Source organism: Erinaceus europaeus, chromosome 12 (assembly GCF_950295315.1).
Source record: "Erinaceus europaeus chromosome 12, mEriEur2.1, whole genome shotgun sequence".
Taxonomy (NCBI): Eukaryota; Metazoa; Chordata; class Mammalia; order Eulipotyphla; family Erinaceidae; genus Erinaceus; species Erinaceus europaeus.
This window is the reverse complement of record NC_080173.1, coordinates 28,007,239-28,032,146: the sequence shown is the minus strand read 5'-3', so window position 1 is coordinate 28,032,146 and position 24,908 is coordinate 28,007,239. Positions and strand designations below refer to the sequence as shown.

General features: G+C 39.5%; 1 protein-coding gene across 2 annotated transcripts in view; it reads left to right on the top strand.

Moving 5' to 3' along the window:
* Positions 1-24,908, top strand: part of PTPRG (protein tyrosine phosphatase receptor type G) — an 869,661-nt gene that overhangs the window by 213,508 nt on the left and 631,245 nt on the right. For both annotated transcript variants that reach the window (XM_007529163.3, XM_007529164.3), the window contains exon 2: positions 20,543-20,647. In XM_007529163.3, the coding sequence (XP_007529225.1) occupies positions 20,543-20,647 (105 nt within the window). The remainder of the gene's footprint in view (positions 1-20,542; positions 20,648-24,908) is intronic.

Genomic DNA, 24,908 nt, shown 5'->3' with positions numbered 1-24,908 from the left:
CATTTATGACAACAATAATAACAACTACAACAAGTGTGACAAGGGCAACAAAATGGGAAAAAATCACCACCAGGAGCAGTGGATTTGTAGTGCAGGCACTGATTCATAGTGCAGCCCCAGCAATAACCCTGTAGGAAAAAAGAAAAAAAAGGAGGAGGGTTTCCTTGAAGTATTCTATGTCTCATTTTGTATGTGGGGCAAGAACATTAGTAGGAAGTATTCCACAAAAGGAAGAAGCCAGCTAATTTTTTCCTAGTGTTTCACATGTTTTTTAAATTTTTTTAAAAAATTTCCCTTTTGTTGCCCTTCTTGTTTTATTGTTGGATAGGACAGAGAGAAATGGAGAAAGGAGGGGAAGACAGAGGGGGAGAGAAAGAGAGACACCTGTAGACATGCTTCACAGGCTGTGAAGCAACTCCCCTGCAGGTGGGGAGCCAGAGCTCAAACCTGGATCCTTAAGCCAGTCCTTGCACTTCTCATTACTTGCATTTAAACCACTGCGCTACTGCCTGACCCCCCCCATTTCACATGTTTTATATGGAAATAATTTTTTATATATTTTTTATATTTATTCCCTTTTGTTGCCTTTGTTGTTTTATTGTTGTGGTTATTATTGTTGTTATTGATGTCTTTGTTGGATAGGACAGAGAGAAATGGAAGACAGAGGGGGAGAGAATGATAGACACATGCAGACCTGCTTCACCACTTGTGAAGTGACTCCCCTGCAGATGGGGAGCCCAGGGCTTGAACTGGGATCCTTATGCCAGTCCTTGTGCTTTGTGCCACCTGTGCTTAACCAGCTGCACTACTGCCTGACTCCCATGGAAATTTACTTTATCCAGCTCGTGCAAAAGTTTATTTTAATATTCCCTTCTCCCCTACTCTGTTTTTGTCCCTCCTTCTTTATTGCTGTCTTTATGAAAGAAAAAACTGTGGGAGGGGATTGCCAGTGGGAGTAGTGCAGTCATTTTGCAGGCACAGATCCCCAGCAAGGTAACTGGTGTCAAAAATAAAACAGCTCCTGAAAAATCCCTTTCCTTGCATTGTGAAGGGAAAAGCCCTGTATATTACACATAGTGCTTTTTTTCTTTCTCTGAAACATTAATTCCTGAATAAACCTCAAATATCACGTTTTCTGTAATTTGCATTTGTTTTATTTTGTTTCACTATTAAATACTAAGGAATGGATTAACTTGAAGAGTAACTTTGCACAAGTTCTTACTTAATACTGCTCATTGCTCTTTTTTTAATTAAAAACTCAACAATTTGTTATGCAAGGTAATTTTTTTTTTTACTTTTTTTTTATTTAAGAAAGGAGACATTAACAAAACCAATAGAATAAGAGGGGTGCAATTCCGCACAATTCCCATAACCCGATCTCCATATCCCATCCCCTCCCCTGATAGCCTTCCCATTCTCTATCTCTCTATCCCTCTGGGAGTATGGATCCAGGGTCCTTGTGGGTTGCAGAGGGTGGAAGGTCTGGCTTCTGTAATTGCTTCCCCGCTGAACATGGGCGTTGACTGGTGGATCCATACTCCCAGTCTGCCTCTCTCTTTTCCCTAGTAGGGTGGGGCTCTGAGGAAGTGGAGCTCCAGTACATATTGATGGGGTCGTCTGTCCAGGGAAGTCTGGTCAGCATCTTGCTGGCATCTGGAACCTGGTGGCTGAAAAGAGAGTTAGCATACAAAGACAAACAAATTGTTGAACAATCATGGACCCAAAGACTGGAATAGTGCAGATGAAGTGTTGGGGGGTATTCCCTGCATGCTCTTGTGTAATTCTGCTTTCAGGTATATATTTTTCCCCTAGTTTATGGGCACTGGTGAACCTATGCTCTATCTCAGGGGGCCTGGACTATATCTAGGTTTGGGGACTTTATTGGGGAGTGGACCACCTGGAATGGAATTAGAGAATACTATGAAAGGAAAGGTCTCACCCGAGTGATGAAGCTGAAGGGTTGTCATTCCACACCCGAAGTCTCTAGTCACAGTCTGAAGTGAAGCATGCTGGGGTGGCACTCATTGCGTTGATTAGGTTGCGATCGCAAGGTGATATTTAAGAGCAAATGTATTTAATAGATCTTTATGAGGATTAAAAAAATTTTTTTTATTTACTTATTCCCTTTTGTTGCACTTGTTGTTTTATTGTTGTAGTTATTATTGTTGTTGCCATTGTTGGATAGGACAGAGAGAAATGGAGAGAGGAAGGGAAGCCAGAGAGGGGGAGAGAATGATAGACACCTGCAGACCTGCTTCACTACCTGTGAAGCGACTCCCCTGCTCTTGGGGAGCCAGGCTTGCGCTTTGCACTGCATGCGCTTTACCCTCTGCGCTACCGCCCGACTTCCGAGGTGTTTTTTTTTTTTGTTCAGTCTCAATTTCTGCAATCTGTAGCCCTGTGTATGCACATGGTACATGGCTTTTTTTAAAAAAAATCTTATTCCAGAATATTTAATTTTCTGTGCTACATCTTTCTAACTAGTGTCTAAAATGTAAGAGATTGTTTAATTCAATTTTGCCTGATAGGGGGCTATCAAAGATAGAAAATTTCCTTCTAGCATTATTATATTCAAGATGTCTTTTATTTCCTTTTCCACTCCATTTTTAATTGTGTATATTATAAATTCATAAAAAGGATTGAAATTGAAAGATAGAAGTCTCCGTGCAACTGATTGTATTTATTTAGCTTCTTGTATAAAAATAAAAATCAAGGGGGAAAATACTGATGTGAAACTTTTAGTTAAGGATTTGAACTTTCTGTACTCATGAAATAGCTTTTCCAATTCGAATGTCAATTGAAAGCACAACCATGAAAAACAGACAGATAAACAAACAAACAAAATCAGTGAAGCTAATTTAGCTTATTTATGAATTGCCACATCTTCATCAGATAAGAATTTTTGGAAAGTGGTTTTTTTTTTTTTTTTTGAAAATGTTTCTTTAGGAAACGTTTTCCCTATAAAATTGAAAGAAACTGCTTTTATAGCTAGTTAATGTTGACTTATATATACTTTAACCTTTTTTTCTGTGTTCTTATGAAAATTACTATCTGCTTGATATTTTTTAATTAAATCAATTTATTTAGGAGTATAATAGTCCTTTAGAATAATTGTCATTCGATGGAGTTACATTATGTTTAAGTTAACTCCTCTTCAAGCAAGATTATAAGATAGTTTCCCCCAGCACTGAGCAGCTTGCTTTATGGTGGTGCATGGGGTTCAACTATCTTTCTGTCTTCCTCTCCTCTCTCAGGCATGAGAGTCAGTCTGTCCCTCTCCCCTCTCCCCTCTCCCCTCTCCCCTCTCCCCTCTCCCTCTCTTTGCCTCCAAACCTCCAGGGTTCTCACTGGGGCTCAGTGCCTGCACTAGGAATCCACTGCTCCTGGAGGCCATTTTTCCCATTTTTGTTGCCCTTTTCTTGTTGTTATAGCTGTTCTTGTTAGGACAGAGAGAAATCGAGAGAGGAGAGGAAGACAGAAAGGGGAGGGGGAGAGAAAGATAGATAACTGCAGACCTGCTTCACCTCTTGTGAGGCAACCCCCCATGCAGGTGGGGAGCCAGGGGCTCGAACCAGGATCCTTACACTGGTCCTTGCGCTTTGCGCCATGTGTGCTTAATCCATTGCACTGCTGCCCAGCCCCCTGAGAGTCTCTTTGCATAACCATTATGCTTTCTGCCCCTGTCCAGATTGTAAAATACTCTAATGACTTTTTTTCTGCTATTGATATTGAAGGAAACAAAAACACCCCACTCACCCCTCATGAAAACAAAACTAACACCCAATGAAAATGGAGATGATAAAAAATCATCTTGTAGCCCTGGAACACTCTGACCAACAGCATGAAGAAGTTGCCTATAAATAGTAGCAATTTTTTTGCTTTATTTTTTCTTTTTATCGACAGGGATAAGTCTAAATTGACTGAATTAAAGAAAGCTGATAGGAAACCCGTTTCCAGTGTATTATGAAGAAGATATGTTCTGATGGACCTGAAAAAGATGCTATATGAGGCAATTTATCTCCCTACCAGCCTCAAAGGGATATTTCACTGAATGCATTTTCATGACTATAGACTGTCCTGAGCAACTGGTGAATGCAAAGTCTTTATTGTCCCTCAGAATTCATTTTTCAAAGATTAAATCCGCAAACTGTCCTTCAGTAAATAATAGTTTGTTTTTGCTTACTGCTTTATTGCTCAGCATGACTCGTAAAAATTTATTAATTAATTGTCACCAGAGTTACTACTGGGGCTCTGTGTTTATGTAAAGAATCCATTTTTCTCCAAACTCAGTCAATTTCTGCTTGACTGAGTTTGGAGTATGGCACCAAAGTAAGAAAGCAGAAGTATACTAGAGTTTGCAGTGAGTACCTCCCTAATACTTCCTCTCCACTTTTCCAAGCTTTGGGTCCATGATTGCTCAACAATTTGTTTGGCTTTGTATGTTAACTCTCTTTTCAGTCACCAGGTTCCAGATGCCACCAGGATGCTGGCTAGGCTTCCCTGGATTGAAGACCCCACCATTATGTCCTGGAGCTCAGCTTCCCCAGAGACCCACCCTACTAGGGAAAGAGAGAGGCAGACTGGGAGTATGGACCGACCAGTCAACGCCCATGTTCAGCGGGGAAGCAATTACAGAAGCCAGACCTTCTACCTTCTGCAACCCACAATAACCCTGGGTCCATGCTCCCAGAGGGATAGAGAATGGGAAAGCTATCGGGGGAGGGGGTGGGATATGGAGATTAGGTGGTGGGAATTGTGTGGAGTTGTACCCCTCCTACCCTATGATTTTGTTAATTAATCCTTTCTTAAATTAAAAAAAAAAAGAAATCTGGAAGGCCAAGAAACACATGAAAAAAAAAGGAGGAGGAGGAAGAGAAGAAAGAAAGAAAAAGAAAGAAAGAGAGAGAGAAAGGAAGAAAGAGAGACACAGAGAGAGAGAAGATGCACAACTGGCCTTGGTCTTACCAATTCCTAGTAAAGAAATAGGGGACCTAGATAAAGAATTGTGGATGAAAGGACATGAAAGCCTAACTTACAAGGGACAAATGTGCTCAATAGCCAAAGAGTGGAAGCAGCCTACATGCCCATCAACAGATGACTGGCTTAAAAAATTATGGGATGGGATCCTATCTAATAAAAAAAGAAAGGAAAAATGAAGCCCAGGGAGCAGTGAAAAAAAAAAAAAAAAAGAATCCATTTTTCTTTTTGATAGAAACAGAAATTGAGAGGAAATGGAGAGATATAGAGAGGGAGAGAGAAAGAAAGAACCTGCTTCTGCAGCTTCCCCCCTGCAGGTGGGGGCTAGGGCTTGAACCCAGGTCTTTATGTATGGTAATGTGTGCTCACCCAGGTGTACCTCTGCCTGGCCTCTTGTTTTTGTTTTTAAAGAATTGTTTTGGGGGACTGCTTGGTAGCGCAGAGGGTTTAGCTCACTTGGTGCAAAGCACAAGGACCTGTGTAAGAATCCCAGTTTGAGCCCTCGGCTTCCCATCTGCAGCTGGGGTACTTCACAAGTGGCAAAGCAGGTCTGCAGGTATCTTATCTTTCTCTCCCCCTCTGTCTTCCCCTCCTCTCTCCATTTATCTCTGTCCTATCCAACAACAGCAAGGGCAACAAAATGGGGAAAATGGCATCCAGGAACATTGGATTTGTAATGTAAGCACCCAACCCCAGCAATAACCCTAAAAGCAAAAAAAAAAAAAAAAAGAATTATTTTTGTGGGGGCCAGTTGGTAGCACACCTGGTTGAGCGCACATGTTACAATGTTCAGTGACCAGAGTTCAAGCCCTCTAGTCCCCATCTGTGGGGGGGGGCAGCTTCACAAGTGTTGAAGCCGATCTGCAGGTGTCTCTCTGTTTCTCTCCCTATTACCCCCTTGTCTCTCAATTTCTGGCTGTTACTATGCAATAAATAAAGATAAAAAAAGAATCATTTTGGAAGCAGAGAGAATCCCAGTTGGGTTTTAGACCATTCACATGCCTATGTATATAGCAAGATAAAATTATTTAAAAAAAAATCTACTTAGGGCTCTTCTGAAAAATTTAGTTGAGTGTCCTCTATCTTTATAGGTATCATAAAGGACATATTATAATATAGTGATATTGAGGACATAGTTTTATGTGATAAATAGCTTTGTTAGCCATACTAATTGCTTTCTTCCTCATATTGTTTGTAAATAGTTGTATTCTATTTGCTTCTTATTAACTTTATTTAGATATAAAAAATTTAAAAATATTTATTAGATTGAAACAGAAATTGAGAGGGAGGGGGAGAGAGTGGGAGAGAAAGAGACAGATCTGCACTGTTGCTTCACCACTTGCAAAGCTTTTTCCCTATAGGTGGGGACCAGGGACTTGAACCTGTATCCTTGAGAATTGTTTTTTGTAATATTTTATTTATTTTATTTTTGAGAAAGAAACAGAGAGAAACATCAGAGCACTGCTCAGCTCTGGCTTATGGTGGTGCGGGGGGGGGGGGATTGAACCTGGGATTTTGGAATCTCAGGCATGAGAGTCTCTTTGCATAACCGTTATGCTATCGACCCCTGCCCTATCCTTGAGAATTGTAACATGTGCGATCAACCAGGTGCTCCACACCTGGTTAGATATGAAATTTTTATGGCAGTACAGTATTTCATATTGGTTCAAGAGGAAATGACCCAAGTTTCGAGGCTGTTAAGTAAGTTTCAGCAGCTATCTGGATGGGTAGAAACTGTGTTCCCTTCATGCTAAAATGCCAAAAACATACTTTTGAATAATTAAAACAAACAAAAAAATCAAGTCACCCTTCCTGGTTATTCACAAAACATAGGCTATCTAGTAACTGTTACTATTTATTTATTTATTGTTATGAGCGATCAGTTAGGATTTCTTGTTGCAAATCCTTTTCTACCTAAAACGGGTCAGGTAGTGGTGCACCTGGCAGAGCAAGCTCACTATAGTGCACAAAGCCTTGAGGGAAAAAGACTCTGGTCTCCATGCATGGTGGGGGGAGCTTTGTGAACAGTGAAGCAGTGCTGTAGGTATGTCTCTGTGTCTCTCCCTCTCTGTCTCCCCTCTCAATTTTTGTTTCTATACAAAATAGGCAAACAATAATAAAAAAAAAAAGAAAGGGGGAGGATTGTGGGCAATAATAGTAACATAAAACTAAACGGAGTTGGTATTTGGCCAACTAAATGTAAATATTTATTAGACTATCTGTTATACAGAATTTTGCTTCCAGGAACTCCTGGCCCCTTGTGTACAGGTGCACAGACACACAGTTAATGAAGAGTTTTTCTTGACTCTCTGGGGGCCTCGGTAATGAACCTCTGTTTTCTGTTCTTTTTTTTCTTTTTTTGTATGTATTTATCCCCTTTTGTTGCCCTGGTTGTTTTTTATTGCTGTAGTTACTGTTGTTGTTGTTACTGATGTTGTCCTTGTTGCATAGGACAGAGAGAAATGGAGAGAGGAGGGGAAGACAGAGAGGGAGAGAAAGATAGACACCTGCAGACCTGTTTCACCGCTTGTGAAGTGACTTCCCTGCAGGTGGGGAGCCAGGGGCTCAAACCGGGATCCTCATGCCGATCCTTGTGCTTTGCACCACCTGCACTTAACCCGCTGTACAGCTGTCTGCAGTCTGTTCCCCAGCACAGCAGAGTCATTATGCATAAGAATACATGGAAAGCACTGTTCTAAAGTAGATGATGGTGATGATTGCATAGCTTTATAAATATATGAAAAATCATATCTTAGCAGAGCTGCTTTATTTTATTTTATTTTATTTTATTTCTTAACTTATTTTATTCATGAGAAAGATAGGAGAGAAAGAACCAGGCATCACTCTGGTACATGTACTGCCAGGGATTGAACTCAGGACCAATGCTTTATCCACTGCACCACCTCCCAGACCACAAGCAGAGCTGCTTTAAAGGAAAGCGTACACAGCGACCATATTGAATGCCCTCTTAGTGTTCTTCAGTACCATCCCAAGTCCATTTCAAAGCTCTTTGCAGAATGTTGCCTTTGTTCATCCTCAGCTTCCTCCCAGCCAGATCACCTAGTTTCAACTAGGTTTATTGTCTTATGCCACACTGATTCCTGCTTCCACAGCCTCACAACTGCTGTCCCCTATCACAGACTCTCCTCTGTTCATGCCAGTGACTTCATCTAGAATGCCATCTCCCTCATTCCTTCCCTGCTGCATTCTCTTTGGCTACATGCTCTTTGGTTGCATGTCTACATCATGTTTGCTTCATTGAGTTTTCAGTTTTGCCCCATGTCTAGCACATTGCATACCCTCTCTGAATAACTGTATATGTATCTGAGGATTATAATTGTACAAGCCAATGTATTTGCGGTACTTTAAAAAAAATTACTTCTATTGGGGAAATACTTTATAAGGCAGCTGTTGTCAAAACCAAAACAATATAACTATTACCTCAGGGATACAGTTTCACTTATTCACAAACTATGTGTCAGCACACCGTCACCCACCCCCAAGTGCGATCTCCCTCAATCCCCTGTAGCCCACCTCCTCCTTCCCCATCAAATTTTCTCAATTATTGTTTCATCCTGTTTTTTCCTTTTGTTTCTTTTTTTGAAATATTTATTTATTCCCTTTTATTGCCCTTGTTGTTTTATTGTTGTAGTTATTATTGTCGTGGTTATTGATGTCGTTGTTGGATAGGACAGAGAGAAATGGCGAGAGGAGGGAAAGACAGAGAGGGAGAAAGAAAGACAGACACCTGCAGACCTGCTTCATCGCCTGTGAAGCAACTCCCCTGCAGGTGGGGAGCTGGGGGCTGGAACCGGAATCCTTAGGCCAATCCTTGCGCTTTGTGCCACCTGCACTTAACCTGCTGTACTACTGCCCTACTCCCTTTCCCTTTGTTTCTTAAACCTCACATCTGTTGAGGTCTTGATAGTGCTGTTAATAGTGCCTGTCTCATAGGCAATAATTGAGTTGCCAACTTTTTCCCCCACTAGAACTTTACTGGGGCATATATGTTTACATGATTTCACCACTCCTGATCATTTCTTTCTGTCTCTGTATCTCTCTCGGTAGAGAAACAGAGAGATGGAGAAACACCACAGCACCACTTGCTTGAAAAGTTTCCTCTGGTGCACTGCATGGTGTTTTCTCCACCTGGAAACTGTCTCATGGCCCCAGTTGCCATCTTTTTATTAGACCATTTCATTGATGGCAAACTTATGTGGCTATAGGAGCTAAATAGGAATATATATATATATTCATATTCAAATAGGACTGGATGGCATCATAATTCTGTGAATAGTTAGTTGCTCTTATAGCACATAATATAGTATAGTCTTATTATTAGTTGTTATTATAGCTTATGGCAACTAATATAGCATATTCTTGTTATGAGAAGGCAAATTCCAGATCTCTGTTTTAGAAAATACACATAGTGGAGATTCTTACTTAGTTTTTATAGATACTGGTGCCTGATCAATCTCTCTCTCTCTGTCTCTCTCTGTCTCTGTCTCTCTCATAGATTGGGTGACACAAAGCATCTAGGCTAATGGCTATTGTTAATGCGATGGCCTCTGTAATGTTTCTAATCTTTAAGGATTCAGAGATGGCACAGTTGTAACAACAAAAGTACAAATTTTTGTCAGGTGACATACCAGGATACTTCTCATGTCTAATTGTCATTTTTCTTGGTGGTGGTACTGAATCAAGAAACTTGATTTTTAACAAACCAGGAAGTTTTTAACTGTGGGTAGGAGAAGTTGTTTTATTTATTTCTCATATTAATCAGTTTTTGAAGATGTGATCTCATTCCTTTTCTTAGGAGGATACTTCTGACAAAAACAGTGTTTTTTTTTTTTTTTTAAGAATTTTATCACATATGGAGTAAGCCATATTATAAGTCATTTTTTGAAGTGTAACTTTTGTTGAAATTGTTGGAAAGCACAGTTTTTGAAGTTTATTAAAAATGGCATAATTAATCAGAAAGGATTGATTTACTTTTTTTTTTTTTCCCTGTTTTATCATTGCTTGTTTAAAGAATAGATTCAGCCTTTTGGAGTCACTGATATGACTGAGTTAATTTTCATAGGCCTGTTGTGTGTTCTTTGTCCTTGCAAGATATTTTCATTGCAGTGTGATTGAGTCTTCTTTCTTGTGAATTATCTCTGGGTTTTAGTTAGCTATTTTACTTTTTTTTTTTTCTTCTTATTTTTGCCTCCAGATTTATTGCTGGGGCTCAGTGCGTGCACCATGAATCCACTGCTCCTGGAGGCCATTTTCCCCCCTTTTGTTGCCCTTGTTGTTGTAACCTTGTTGTGATTACTATTGTTATTGTTGATGTCGTTTGTTGTTGGATAGGACAGAAAGAAATGGAGAGAGGAGGGGAAGACAGAGAGGGGGAGAGAAAGATAGACACCTGCAGACCTGCTTCAACACTTATGAATCGACTCCCCTGCAGGTGGGGAGCTGGGAGCGAACCAGGATCCTTACTCCAGTCCTTGTGCTTTGTGCCACGTGCGCCTAACCCACTGCACTACTGCCCGACCCCCAGCTGTTTTACATTTTTTAAAAAGTCATGGCTCTATACTAGGTCTTTTTAGTATCACTTTAGATGATGAAAAATATTTTTTGTATCTGAGATAATAAGTACATTTGAATATGATAAATGGGTAATCTCCTATAATATAATCTATTGTATTTGAGGTTAGCTCAGTACCACCAACAACTGGAAAGACCATTTTGTGTTTCAGTAGTTACAAAGGAATATACTTTTTGATTCTACTTTTGGGACACACTTTACTACAATTAATAGAAATGCAAGCACAAAGGAGAGGAGACGCTGATCAGAATATTTAATTACACTAACTATAATTTGATACTTTTGCTTATTGTAGGCATAAAAAGATAAAGATTTATTCATTTTAGACTATTGTGTGAGATTTAATGTTCTTAAATGCTCTTTAAATTTTAGAGAAAATTATGCTTGATAGAGATTTCGCCATCCTTGAGGGATCTTTAATTTGTTTGTTGTATGGGCCGTTATAATAGCTATAAACAGTCTGCTTAACTGCTTCTCTGTCATTCTGGAGATACACATTTTGCATCTGAAAATGTGAGTGCCTATTACTTATTTTTAGTGGGCTTATTTTTGACACTAGCTTTGGCAAAGGAACTGGACTCTGAGAGCCATCCATCCATCATGCTAAGTAATTTTTATTTTGGCACTAAGGAACCAGACTTTTTTTGTTCTGATGTTTTCAATTTTGCATGGAAGCTGACCAATTCTCCCAGGCTTCCAAGTCCTTTGGAATGACCTACTGTTGGACATACAGTTATGTACAAATACTCCCAAGTGTCACTCGTCTACTTTGCTTTGGTACAAGATATGTGATCGTATCAGAGATAGTTTGTAGGGATGTTCTCATCATAAACGTGCCTTACTTCCACTTCTCTTCCCCCTATAGATGGTGGAGTAGTTGAGGATCAGTTTACATTGCTGCTTCAGTATGATAAAATGAATCATTAATGTGAAGGAACACTGTGATTATTTTGAAGCGGTTTGTGTCTTCTTTTCTCAGCCTTCCTTTCTTTTTCAGACCTACAAATATGTATGTAAATAGGCCAGTTGTTAAAAAGAGATAAGGCATTGGTTGTACTCTGTAATTTTCATACATTGGCAATTTTCGAAGCAAAACAGTCTATCAGTTTGTAATAATGTGTTTTTTTATCCCAAGATTCAGTGACCCAATATCTCTGGCAGTAAGCCCCACAGAAAAACATCTATGGGTGTTGGGTGGTAGCGCAGCTGGTTGAGCGCACGTGGCATGAAGCACAAGGTCCGGCTGAAGCATCCCGGTTCAAGCCCCCCGCTCCCCACCTGCAGGGGAGTCACTTCACAAGCGGTGAAGCAGGTCTGCAGGTGTCTGTCTCTTACTCTCTGTCTTTCTCTCCTCTCCATTTCTTTCTGACCTATCCAACAACAGCGACATCAGCAATAGCGACAATAATAACTACAACAAACAAACAAAAAAAAAACAACCAAGGGCAACAAAAGGGAATAAATAAATATTTAAAAAGAAAGAAAAGCATCTGTGTCAAGAATGCTATTCATTGTAGTTTTAATAGGAGCTAGTTTTCTTTATTATGAAAAATGTCTAATCTTGAAATTAACACAGTAGAGTTTACAGAGCTTGATAGTTTTTTTTTTCTTCCCCAAGTCAAAACTTGTGTAAAACACAGAGAGTTAAAGGCTATCTAAAATCCCCCTAAAGATACAGTTCAGGCAGTTGGAATCCACATTTGCTTTTGTATCACCAAACACTGGTTGTTATAAATATGTCCAGTGGATCTGATAACTTCAGTCATATACACAAGAAACAGTTTGGTTGATGTCTTTAGTGTAGGTAGCTTAGGAATATTTTTATAGCAAAGGATTGGGCCTTTGGGTCCGGAGACAGTTTTATCTTTTTTTGTTCCAGGCTTGGAAATGAGTTAGGCTCAGCAGAAGTTCTGAGAGGTGATGTGGTTTATGGAAACTCCCCAATGAAAATACTTGTCACTCATTTAGCTCTCTGCATAGCAACTAACTTGACATAAGAGTCCTCTTGCTGAGTGAGACATTGGCATTACTAGCTAGTTAAAGTCATTGGTTTTGAAATCTCCACTTTCATCCTGTCAAAATTGAGTCTCGAATTCTCCGGAATGATAGTATCTGAGTTTTTTCCTTTTTAGACTCATGATCATTATGCTATCTATACCCTTGAAAGCTGCCTCACACCCCATGAGGGGTGTGTGTGTGTGTGTGTGTGTGTGTGTGTGTGTGTGCGCACGCGCGCGTGTAGTGTGTGCATTAGAAACAATTTCTTTGAGGAAGAGTCTATGAATATATATACTTCTCTTGTACCTTTTGCAATTGTTACATCACTAAATTCTAATTTTTTAAAGCCTTATATAACACTTCTTAAAACCCTTCCAGAACTTTGTGCTGACTGGATTTCTGCTCCATAAACCATACTAGGCTTGTTGTTGTAGAGCTTGGTAGAATGTATGTTTTCATAACACCTACTCCTCCGTTAGTCATAGGATAACCATAGGCAGATTTATACTTAGTTGTCTATTCTGAAGAATAGACAACTGAAGTTGTCTATTCTGAAACTACACATTTTCGTAAGCACACTCCATTTTAATTGTGTAGTTAAGTTGCTGACATAAGCAGGTATCCATTTTCATATTAAGGTAAGGATCCGTAAAGACATGCATTTGCATAATTTAATTTTCTGCACTGAAGATATTGAAGATCAATAGCCTGATTCATAGCCTTACCATATTGCTGCCATACGGCCACTGGTTGACTGTTTGAGTTTAGAACAGTGCAAAGAATATTAAAATTGATTGAATTTTGTATGCTGAGTTTGTATCTTTACTTGGGAGCTACTGATTGTTTCTTTGTTATCCACTGTTTGCCATTAAAATATGAGGTTGTCTAATAGACCAGATCCTACATTATTGACCATCATTCATATATGATTTTTTTTTTTTTTGCCTCGAGGGTTATTGCTGGGCCTCAGTGCCTCCACCATGAATCCACTGCTCCCAGAGGCCTGTTTTTCCCCTCCCTTTTGTTGCTCTTGTTTTGGTTATTATTGTTGTTGTTGATGTGTTCATTGTTGAATAGGACAGAGAGACATGGGGAGAGGAGGGAAGACAGAGAGGGGGAAAGATAGACACCTGCCCGACCTCTCATATATGATTTTTAAGAGTTCGTATATATATATTGAACCTTGTCATGCAGCAAACATGCATTATGGAGGGGACATGTGTGTGTGTTTAATAATACAAGTGCTACATGATTATGTTCTTAATGAGAGAAGAAGAACTCACACATTATTGACACAGATGGAATAGAAGGGAAAACTAAATATCATCTTTTGTGAATATTTTAGAGATAAACATGGTGCCAGATGATACAGTCCTTCACTGCCCCATTTACTTCTGAGTTGCCTCCCCCAAAACTTCCTTGTCAGGTATTCTGGATCATTCCTTCCAGCTTTCTGTTTTAGGTGTTTAATGTTCTGATAATGTTCTGAATGTTCTGATAGGTGGGCAGTGACCAGAAAGTAGGACAGGAGAGGAGAAGGTAGTATTTTTACTCATGCTTAAACATATATTTACTTGTGCACACTCTCTATTCTTAGGCCCTGTAGACTCCATTAGCCTTTTTGTTCTTATATTCTTGTATTCATTCATTTGCTTACAGTGAACAAATACCTTATTCAAAACTCCATCACAGAAGATTGAAGGCTGGGATTCGGGCTGTAGCACAGCGGGTTAAGCGCAGGTGGTGCTAAGCACAAGGACCCGCATAAGGATCCTGGTTCAAGCCCTGGCTCCCCACCTGCAGGGGTGTCGCTATTCCTATTCTTTAACCCTCTGGGAGTATGGACCCAAGGTCATTGTGGGCAGGTGGAAGGTCTGGCTTCTGTAATTGCTTCCCCTCTGAACATGGGCATTGACAGGTCGATCCATACTCCCTAGTGGAGCAGGCTTCTGGGGAATTGGAGCTCCAGGACATCCAGGGAAGTTTGGTTGGCATCATGTTAGTATCTGGAAACTCATGGCTGAAAAGAGAGTTAACATATACAGCCAAACAAGTTGTTGCCCACTCATGAACCTAAAGGCTGGAGTAGTGCAGATGAAGAGTTGGGGTGGGGGTCTCTGTTCTGTAGATAGTTACTAGGCATATTTTAGTTATATTCCAAAGGGCCTGTGGCTATACTAGTTTTTTTTTTTTTTTTTCTTTTTTCAAAGCAGTATTTGACTGAATTTGGAGTAGGGCATCAAAGTAAAAACCCTGGGTTAAGAGTGAGGGTGTATGTTTGGCTTCATAGGGCAGCCGGGGGGTTGAGGGGTGGGATGGGACATAGTATTTTGGTGGTGGGAATGGTGTTTATCTACACTCCTATTAATCTGTAGTCATATAAATCACTATTTAATTAATATGAGAGGTGAAAAATTGATTCAGTGTCTCAAAATTTTTAATGCACACACTGCAGGCTGAGTCTTTGATATGAAGGTTCTTTTATTTCCAGAGGTGAGTGTCCGCCCCCCCCCCCCCCCCCCGCAGGGTTATTCCTGGGGCTCAGTGCTTGTGCTATGAATCCACTACTCCCCCATTTGTTAGCCCTTGTTTTTTATCATTGTTGTTCTTATTGCTGTCATTGTTGTTGGATAGGACAGAGAGAAATTGAGAGGGGAGGGGAAGACAGAGAGGGGGAGAGAAAGACACCTGCAGAACTGCATCACTGCTTGTGAAGCGACCCCCTGTAGGTGGGGAGCTGGGGCCTCCAGCCAGGACGTTTACCCCATCTTGTGCTTTGCACCATGTGGGCTTAACCTACTGCGCTATTGCCTGGCCCCTAGAGTTGAGTTTTTCATAGGTCATGCATTCTACTTTCCAGAAGCAGTTTCCTTGCCCATTCTCACCTTTTTGTGTTGGACCTGTTTTGAATTTCTGTATTAGGGGAGTGAAAGGAAGACAATGTTAACCTCACAGTTATTTTATTTATTATTATTTGCATTCCCATTAGGGCTGTAACTGGGTCTTATTGCCTGCAATACCAATCCACCCCTCCTGGTGGCTATTTTTCCTTTTTTTTTTTTTAACTACTTATTTATTCATTTATTCCCTTTTGTTGCCCTTGTTGTTTTATTATAGTTATTATTGTTGTTGCCATTGTTGGGTAGGGCAGAGAGAAATGGAGAGAGGAAGGGAAGGAGAGAAGGGGAGAGAAAGATAGACACCTGCAGACCTGCTTCACCACCTGTGAAGTGACTCCCCCTGCAGGTGGGGAGCCAGAGGCTCAAACTGGGATCCTTAAGCTGGTCCTTGCATTTTGCACCGTGTGTCTTAACCTGCTGCGCTACCTCCCAACTCCCTATTTCTCCTTGTTTGTTTGTTTATTTATTTATTTATTTATTTATTTGATAGGACAGATAGAAATTGTGAGTGGAGGAAGTAGTAGGGAGGGAGACACCTGCAAACTGCCTAGTCCCTTTTAAAAATTAAATATTTGTTATTTTGTGTGTTTTGGTGGAACTGGGATCTCACACATAAATTATTTCACTGCTCTGGGTGACTGTTTCCATTCAGTTAGTGAGATAGGAGAGCATCATACCATCTAAGCTTTCTCTGTTGTCATAGTGTCTCCCATGTGACTCTGGGGCTTGAGCTTGGTTCATGTGCATGTTAATGCAGGTACCCTAGCATATGAGCTGTCTCTTTGTGCTCTTCCCTCATTACTTTTTGCCAGTCTGTGTGTGTCTCTCTCTCTATCTCTCTATCTCTCTCTCTCATTTCAAGGTTATCACAGGGGCTTGGGGCTGGCATTATGAATCCACTGCTCCTGATGGACACCTTTCTTTCTTTCTTTCTTTCTTTCTTTCTTTCTTTCTTTCTTTCTCTCTCTCTCTCTCTCTCTCTCTCTCGCTCTCTCTCTTGCTCTCTCTCATTTTCTTGGCATTTTTTACTCAGTAGGACAGAGAGAAATTGAAAGGGTGAGGGAGTGAGGGATCAAACCAGGTCCTTGCACATAGGGAACATGGTGGTATATGTGCTTAACTGGATGTGCCACTGCCTGGCTCCAGAAAGGGTATACTAATGCTTACCAGTCTCCTCTCTCTTTTCTTAAATTATAGATTTGATTTGCTAGTAGACTTGGGGAACTGGCTATTGTGAGATCTCAGGATCTAGGCCTAAATCCAGCTTAGTGAGAGAATGGTGGGATAATGGTCCACATCTAAGTACTAGGAGGCTGTTTCATTACTTGATGAAAATGCAGGACTCTGTTACTTGGCTTTCATGGTAGCATGGGTAGAACCATTGCCTGTGTGGGAAATGCCTCTTTGAGAGCAACTGCTGACATCTTTTGTTGCCTTTGATGACCTCAAAGGTTCTGGGAAATAAAAAGCACCTCTATTTTCAGGGTAGTGAGAGTGGAGATTCTAGCTCTAGATAATATCTTCCATATAGGTATAGGAATTAATACTCTTCTCCTTGACTATATCTCTTATTTCTTTTTTGCTTTTATACTTGGTTCATTTGTGAGCCTTTTGGCTTGGACTGTGATTCCTTTGAGCTTGTCTAAATTCTGAGATTTGACACCACACTGGTGTGATTTCTGCAGCAGGCTGTTATTTCCTGCCCAGCTAGCTCTTTCCTAGTGTTAAGACTTTACCTGTCAAGTTATAGGCTGTGAGGGTGAGGAGTTGAGAATGTCAGAGTTGAACAGAATCTCAGCTGGGAAGCTTGTAGTTCTTACACTGACTTTAAAATAAAATAATCTGGAGATTTTTTTTTTAAATGTTGATAACTAGACCATAGTAGACCAATTAAAACCAAATATCAGTAGGTAGGGTCCAGGGAAAAATGTTTTATAAATTTATTATCATTTTATAATTGATATTTTTTAAAGCATATAATTGAATGTTAGATGGGTCTTTTTTTTTCCCCTTCCTTTCTCAACAATGACATGTTGTGATGGAGAAACTAGAGATTAGACCTTAAAGGTCACACTGGTCATGTCACTTGGGGAATCTTCTGTCTATATGATATATATATATATATATATATATATATATATATATATATATATATATATTTGATAGATACCTGATTCATGTAAATAAATATGATATCTTCCCATGAGGTTGGTTGGTTTCAGTTTGACTTTGTCTCAGGTTTAAATTTTCTTGGCAGAATTGATCTAGAGGTTTTCTTTCCTGTGGCTTTATTTGATTTTTGAGCACCTATGTTGTTTTCTTACTTGACTTTGAGCCTCCCAGCTTGTGTTACATCTTCAGGAAAGAGAAAAGTTTCTGATTGGGGGATGTTTCCAGTTCAAGACATCACTGGAACCTAGGCGTGGTTAATAGTGACTAACTAGTTTGAGCCATTTGAGCTCACATCTGGAGCTGGCAAATATGGGGACACCCAAGGGTGGTTGCCAATTATGTATCTTGTGGCTAAGCTGAGTAGGGTATGATGATTACACACACTCTCTAACAGCTTTCTGGGAAAGCTGCGTTACCAGATACTTTTTTGCAGAGTACTATCTGCACTGCTCACATTAACTTGGGTTGCCTTCCTCACAGTCCTATAGAGCTGATTTTTAGTACCATTTTCTAGACAGGGAAAATGAGGTTTCCACCCTAGTGGAAAGCCAAATAATTCCAAAATCAAGGAAGTGTTTTACTTATTGACATTATAAATGACCACTGAAGAATTATTTTATTAAAGTTTCTACATGTGCAGGGAAGAAATTGACAGATTAATTATTTTGTGGTGGGAGACATAAGGGTCTAGAAGATTGGGAATTTCATTTTTGATCATAGAAACATCCAGGACCTCTGATTGACTCATCTATAAAACTATAGGATGAATTAATTGAGTGGTTGGTGTCAAGACTTAATCATACTTTGAAATATGGTCAGGGGAGCTGGGCGGTAGTGCAACGGGTTAAGCGCACATGGTGCAAAGCGCAAGGACTGGCATAAGGATCCTGGTTCAAGGCCCTGGCTCCCCACCTGTAGGGGGCCGCTTCGCAAGCAGTGAAGCAGGTCTGCAGGTGTCTTATCTTTCTCTCCTGCTCTGTCTTCCCCTTCTCTCCATTTCTCTCTGTCCTATCCAACAACAACAACAACCATGACAACAATAACAACTACAACAAGCACAACAACAAGGTCAACAAAATGGGAAAAATTAGCAGTGGATTCATAGTGCAGGCACCAAACCCCAGTAATAATCCTGGAGTCAAATAAAAAAATTAAAAATAAATAAATACATAAATATGGTCAGTAACTTAATCATTGCACTTTGTCACTCAAGAATATGAATAGGCACAGTGACACTAGTTTTTTAAGTTTTTAGATACATGTTTGAATTTTATAAAATTTCTCCCCCCCCCCCCAATCCCCCTCTCAGCCTCAGGGTTATTGCTGGGGCTTGGTGCCTGGCACTACAAATCCACTGCTCATGGAGGCCATTTTTTTTCTCCATAGTATTGGATAGGACAGAGAGAAATTGAGAGAGATGGGTTGAGATAGAGAGGAAGAGAAAAAGACACCTGCAGACCTGCTTCACCACTTGCGAAGCATCCCCCCCCACACACAAGCAGGTGGGAAGTGGGGTGCTTGAACCCATATCCTTGTGTGAGTCCTTGTTGCAGGTCCTTGTGCTTTGTGCTATGTACGCTTAACCAGGTACACCACCACACCCCTATTTCTCTTTAACAGGACTCATTAAAAAAAAAAAGGATTCATCTTTATAGAATATTTTCCCTTTGTTCCAACAGTACTTCTCTTAAAAGCACTTCTTTTGCAGTTGACTTGTAAGCACAAAGTATGTGTTTTCTATTTTTTTTCCATGACTGTCATATTGTCGACACATCTAACACCAGAGTGAGATTATTATCATTGCTACTTTTACTTCAGCTAATTTGCAATAGAGAAGGTATTGTATTTTCCTGGTGCTATCTTTATTTGAAATTGAATACATTTTTTTCTCACCCCCCCATCCCACCCCCATTTTCTTTGATTTTGAAAAGCACACTTGATTTTGTTTGGGTGTATTTAAATATTAACTTAGGCAGCTGGGGTGTATTGTTGGAAGTGTAATTTCATTTCATTTTAGATTCTAGTCACCTGTGCTATTTCTCTTTTTCAATGCCAGTGCATTCAGGTGTGGGCTCAGAACAAAATAAATTTGCTTCTATGAAGTGGGGTGGGCTTTGAAGACTATAGTAGACTGAGGGAAGCTTTCTGGAGTGGAGTAGATGATTGGGTTCATTTTGAGCTTTCTAAAAATACAACACCCAGCAGTTTCTTTTCTGAGCATTGTTAGCTTTGGAGAGTTTCAAGTTTACTATCTTCAAGTATAACAGGTGACGGTTTAGGGTCCTGTTGATAGAGATGACTGCACCTCACTATAGGGAACCCCCCTGGCTTTAGAGCACTGCCTTAGGATAGCAGAGTCCCTATCTGCTACTCTAGCAGGCTTTGCTGCAGATCTCTGGTCCCCGGCTTTGCTGCTCGCTTACTTTCCTGTGTGACCAGGGAACAGTTTACTTAGTGTCTCTGACCTCTACTTCATCTGTAGTGTCAGGGATGGCCCTTTGCTCCAAGGACATGTAGTCAGACCTAAACCGTGGTTTCTAGGTCAATAGTCATTGGGTTTGGCTTTTCAGAGCTTCAGTTTGCTGTCTCTAAATTGCCCCTTTTATTATCATCCTTATATCTATGCCTGGTGATATTATGTATGTTAAATACCTTAATGTACCCTTCAGTGCTTAGGGCACTGTGCTTTTTGTTACAAAGGAGAAGCTCGTTGTTAAACTGTTATTATTAATAATAATCCTGGTATACTATATTCTGCTGCAGTTGTTTTCATGTAAAAGCAGGAGGTTCTGTTCAGTTACCCCCAAGATCTGTGCCGCTAAGGAATCATGGTTGTGTGCATTTGACACCCTGTATCCTTGGGGTGCTACTTTTGTCTCATTGGGGCTTTCCTCTCTTCCAGCATTGACAGAAGGCTATGTGGGAGCCCTACACGAGAGCAGACACAGCAGCTCAGCGCAGATCCGCAGGCGCAAGGCCTCAGGCGACCCATACTGGGCATACTCTGGTGAGTTGACTTGTTCTGATCAAGATCACACAGGCCAGTTAACATTCCACTAAATTTACTCAAAAGCACCCTTTTAATCACTTTCACGCCTGACTTGTATTTGCTCGAACCTTTTGTAGTTTCCTGGAAGTTGAAATATTCAAGACTTTTTTCCCCTCAAGGTTATAAGTACCTTAATTTATTTCTCCCACCTGTTTTCTCAGCCTGTTTTTCTCCTCAATTTGCATTTATTTTGGAACTTTACTTGTTAATGAGTTATTGTACCAAACTTGTAATTTTCTAAAGGCATGTCCTTTTTCTATCTAAAGTGAATGTGATTTCAGAGAGCAAAAAATTATAAGGCTAGTCTCGAGCTGCAAAATATCTGCTAAGTAATAAAAAGCATCACGTATCAAATGATCTATTGCATTGTTATCTAAGAAATGCTACTTACTTTTTAAATCAGATCTTTTTTGTTGACTACATCCTGCATTCTGTGATAATCTGTAGTCCTTTCCATTTTAACTTATATATTGATAAAATTTGAGTCAGTGAGTAGAGAACATTGTTATGTGTGTTGAATATTACATTGGAATAATTTTCTTACATGTTAAGGGAGAAAAACATGGAGACCTATGTGAATATACAAGACTTTTTCGTATTATGCTTCCAACACCTCCCCAAAATATAATAGATGTATGGTTATTTCTAAAAGGGATTTTGATTCTCAAAAATATGTCGAAAATGTATCGTGCTAATTAAGGAGGAATGTTTGAGGAAGATAGAACACTTTGGAAATCACGTTGGCACTGAATAATTAAAATCCTTTGTATGAAAGGTTTGGAGGCATGGAATATCAGTCTTAATAATAAAGCTATATATTATGCAATGTTGCATATAGAAGGAAAGGTATCATTTTTATAATGCTCTGGTTTTAAATCCTGCATTTCTACCTGCACATCCTGCTAAATTCATGTCAGTGTAAAATTTATAGGGCTGATCTTTAATTATACCTTATCTATTGGCTCTTTGCATCCTTTTGTCTATTGATGAATCTCCTGCCCCTACCCGGAGAATAGTCTATCTGTTTTGTTTTGCAAGAAACAGATAGTGATTCTGAAGTATTCCATCACACCCAGTTTCTTGTGGTTAGAATTATCTAATTAGAACCTTTTTTGTTACCATTTGTGATAAATGAAGGAAATTGGGAGATGAAGGCCAAAATTACAAACATAAAGCTTCTTGCCAAGAATCCCGAAGAAAATTTATCATTCTGTACCCTTGTAGCTTCAGTATCAGCTAGGAAGAGGCATAAAGTGGCCTGCTATTTACAGTTCATCAATATAGAATAATAATGCTGTTAGTGAGGAAATTGGAAGTTATATCCCATCAGCATCTCCAGTTGCAAATGGCAGTGAAGAAATGAAAGGCCAGGGGTGGTAGCACACTGGCTTAAGTGTACATGGTGCAAAGTGCAGGGACCGCCTTAGGATCTTGGTTTGAGCCCCTGGCTCCCCACCTAGAGGGGGAATCACTTAACAGGTGGTGCAGCACGTCTGCAGTTGCCTATCTTTCTTTCTCCCTCTCTGTCTTCCCCCCTCTCTTGATTTCTCTCTGTCCTATCCAACAACAACAGCAGCAATGGCAACAATAACAACAACAAGGGCAACAAAATGGGGAAAAGCTTCCAGGAGAAGTGGATTTCTAGTGCAGGCACTGAGCCCCAGCAGTGACCCTGGAGGCAAAAGAAAAGAAAAGAAAAGAAAAGAAAAGAAAGGAAAAGAAAGGAAAAGAAATGAAATGAAATGCCTACCATTTTTCTCCTTAATTCAGTTCAGGATAAGCATGTAAGTGGTACAGTCTTTGGAATGGAGCAATTGCAGATATACTTAACTTTTGTTGTCTTAATCTCCACTTCGTTTTTTGTTTTTTGAAATGCATTGTACCTAGATTTGAGAACTGCCCCTATAAATGGATGGCCTAATAGTTCCACTTCAGGGGTTGGTCTTCTTCTCTGTAAAGATCTAGACCGTATATATTTTAGACTTTTCAGGGTAGATCATCTCTGTTCCAACTCTTCAACTATGATATTGTAATACAAAACTAATCATATATAACAGTCATAGACTGTATTCATATTAAAAACATGAATATTAGTGTTTGCATTTCATATGCCAAGAAATATTATACTTTCCTTGATCTTCCCCTAATTAAAAACTATAGAAACTACTATTGTCTCACAGACTGTCATAAGATAGGTGGCTGGTTTAAAAAGGTTTCCAGGCCACAAAGTTTATCCTTATTCTATTTTTTCCCCTTTCTGGAATTAAGATAGGATAGTCATAATAGTATCTTCCTTGGAAGGATACGGACTTATTTGAGAAAAAAAAAAAAAGGTGAAGTCACTTGGTGGACATAATGAAGAATTTAACAACTAAAGATGAAGATAAAAATGAAGGATACAAATTGCTGGAAGTTGAACAGATATCCTCGTGCTTGAGTTTTCAGTTCTTCCTGAAAATTTCATGGTACTGTTGGTCATTGCATGTCAGTATGTTAGAGATTTGATCCTTATGTCACAAAGTCTTAGACCCTATAAGAGATTAGATTTCTTATCATTTGATAGTAGATAAATGGCAGGAAAAGAGCAAGCGTTATCACTTGTTACTTTGGTGACCTAAGATCATACCTTAAAATCATATATGTAGCAAGCCACGTATCAGATACATGTATATGTATACTTTAGAAGATATGTTTCTGGAATTGTGGGAATCCCTAAGAACAGGTCATTGATTCTACAGTTAAATCTTTTTAAATTTAACAAAGGTGATACATACCAATTCTGATGAGTCTATTGGTTCATATTTAAGTTGCATGCTTCTCATACATGGATTCATCTTAGTTTTCCTCCTGACAACACTTTATTATGTCTGTGAGGTATATTATAAGAGTATGAATATAGAGTTCATATCATAGACTAGTGTTCAAAGATCTCATAACATCTTAACAGTATTGAGAGGATAATTAGTTGTTTGGAACATGTTTCCCTGTTTCTGACTTGGCAAAATTTAGTAGCAAGTAGAGTTGTTAATGGGGTGAAATGAGATAATGTATTAAAAACAAGTTTCTAGCATAAAATATTTCTTGACATTTTGGTCACCATAATTGTTTTAGTTACTGTTGGTAATGCTTTTATTAAACCTCTCCATGACTAGTGTCTTTCTTTCTCTTCCCCTCTCTGTCTTCCCCTTCTCTCTCAATTTCTCTCTGTCCTGTCCAACGACAACAACAATAACAACAACAGCAAGGGCAACAAAATGGAAAAAATGGTTTCCAGGAGCAGTGGATTCATAGTGCAGGCACCAAGCCACAGTGACAAACCTAGAGGCAAAAGAAAGAAAAAGAAAAAAAGTATTTTATGGTGGTGCTGGGGATTAAGTCTGGGATCACTGAGTCTCAAGCATGGAAGTCTTTGCCCGACCATTATGCTGTCTCCCCAGCCCAGTTTTCTGCATTTTTAACGATCTCATGCTCTTGTTGAATACAGAGATTCTGTGAATAAATAGAAGTGGGGCAATTCTCATCATTACAATTCTCAGTTGAGCTATTTGCAACCCCAGAGAGTCTGCAAAAAGTGTCTGGGGTTGCATTGAGTAGAGGTCAAGCAGGATTCTTCAAAGAGCCTTTACAGTCTTGGCTAGGAAATTGCACAGGACCCAAGGTCCATTTTGTTTGTTCCTGGTCTTGGTGACTTGCTCAGTTATAAACTGGAAATTAAAGGCATGCTTACAGCATGGATTTAAGGGTTAGAGGTGATCTACCTGTTTATCTAATGAATTTTTTGGCCTCAGCTCTGGAGTGGAATACATATTAGCCATTGACTCTTAATTATATGCCACTTAAGTATAATATTCATATAGTCATCTTATTTTGTAATTTGTGTATCTGTATAGGAGTAAGTTTCATTTCTCCACCTAAATGTAGAATCCTTTATGACAAGGATTACTTCTTTGAATTCCCTGTTTTGCCTGCTGTGTGGGTATCTCACTTTGTGTATCTTTGGCATATATCTTTTAAGTGGATGAAGGATGTATAAATGAGCTCATGCCAGAGTCTGTACTTGTAAACAGAAGGAATTCTGCATGAAATTCAAGTAACTTAGTGGGTGATTTACAAAAGGGCTCACTGTAGGATCCTTTGAAATAATGGGCTCCCCCAGTGAACTTAAAATATAATTAAATTCTAAAATAATATTTCTATGCCTGTTTTTAATAACGTCTGT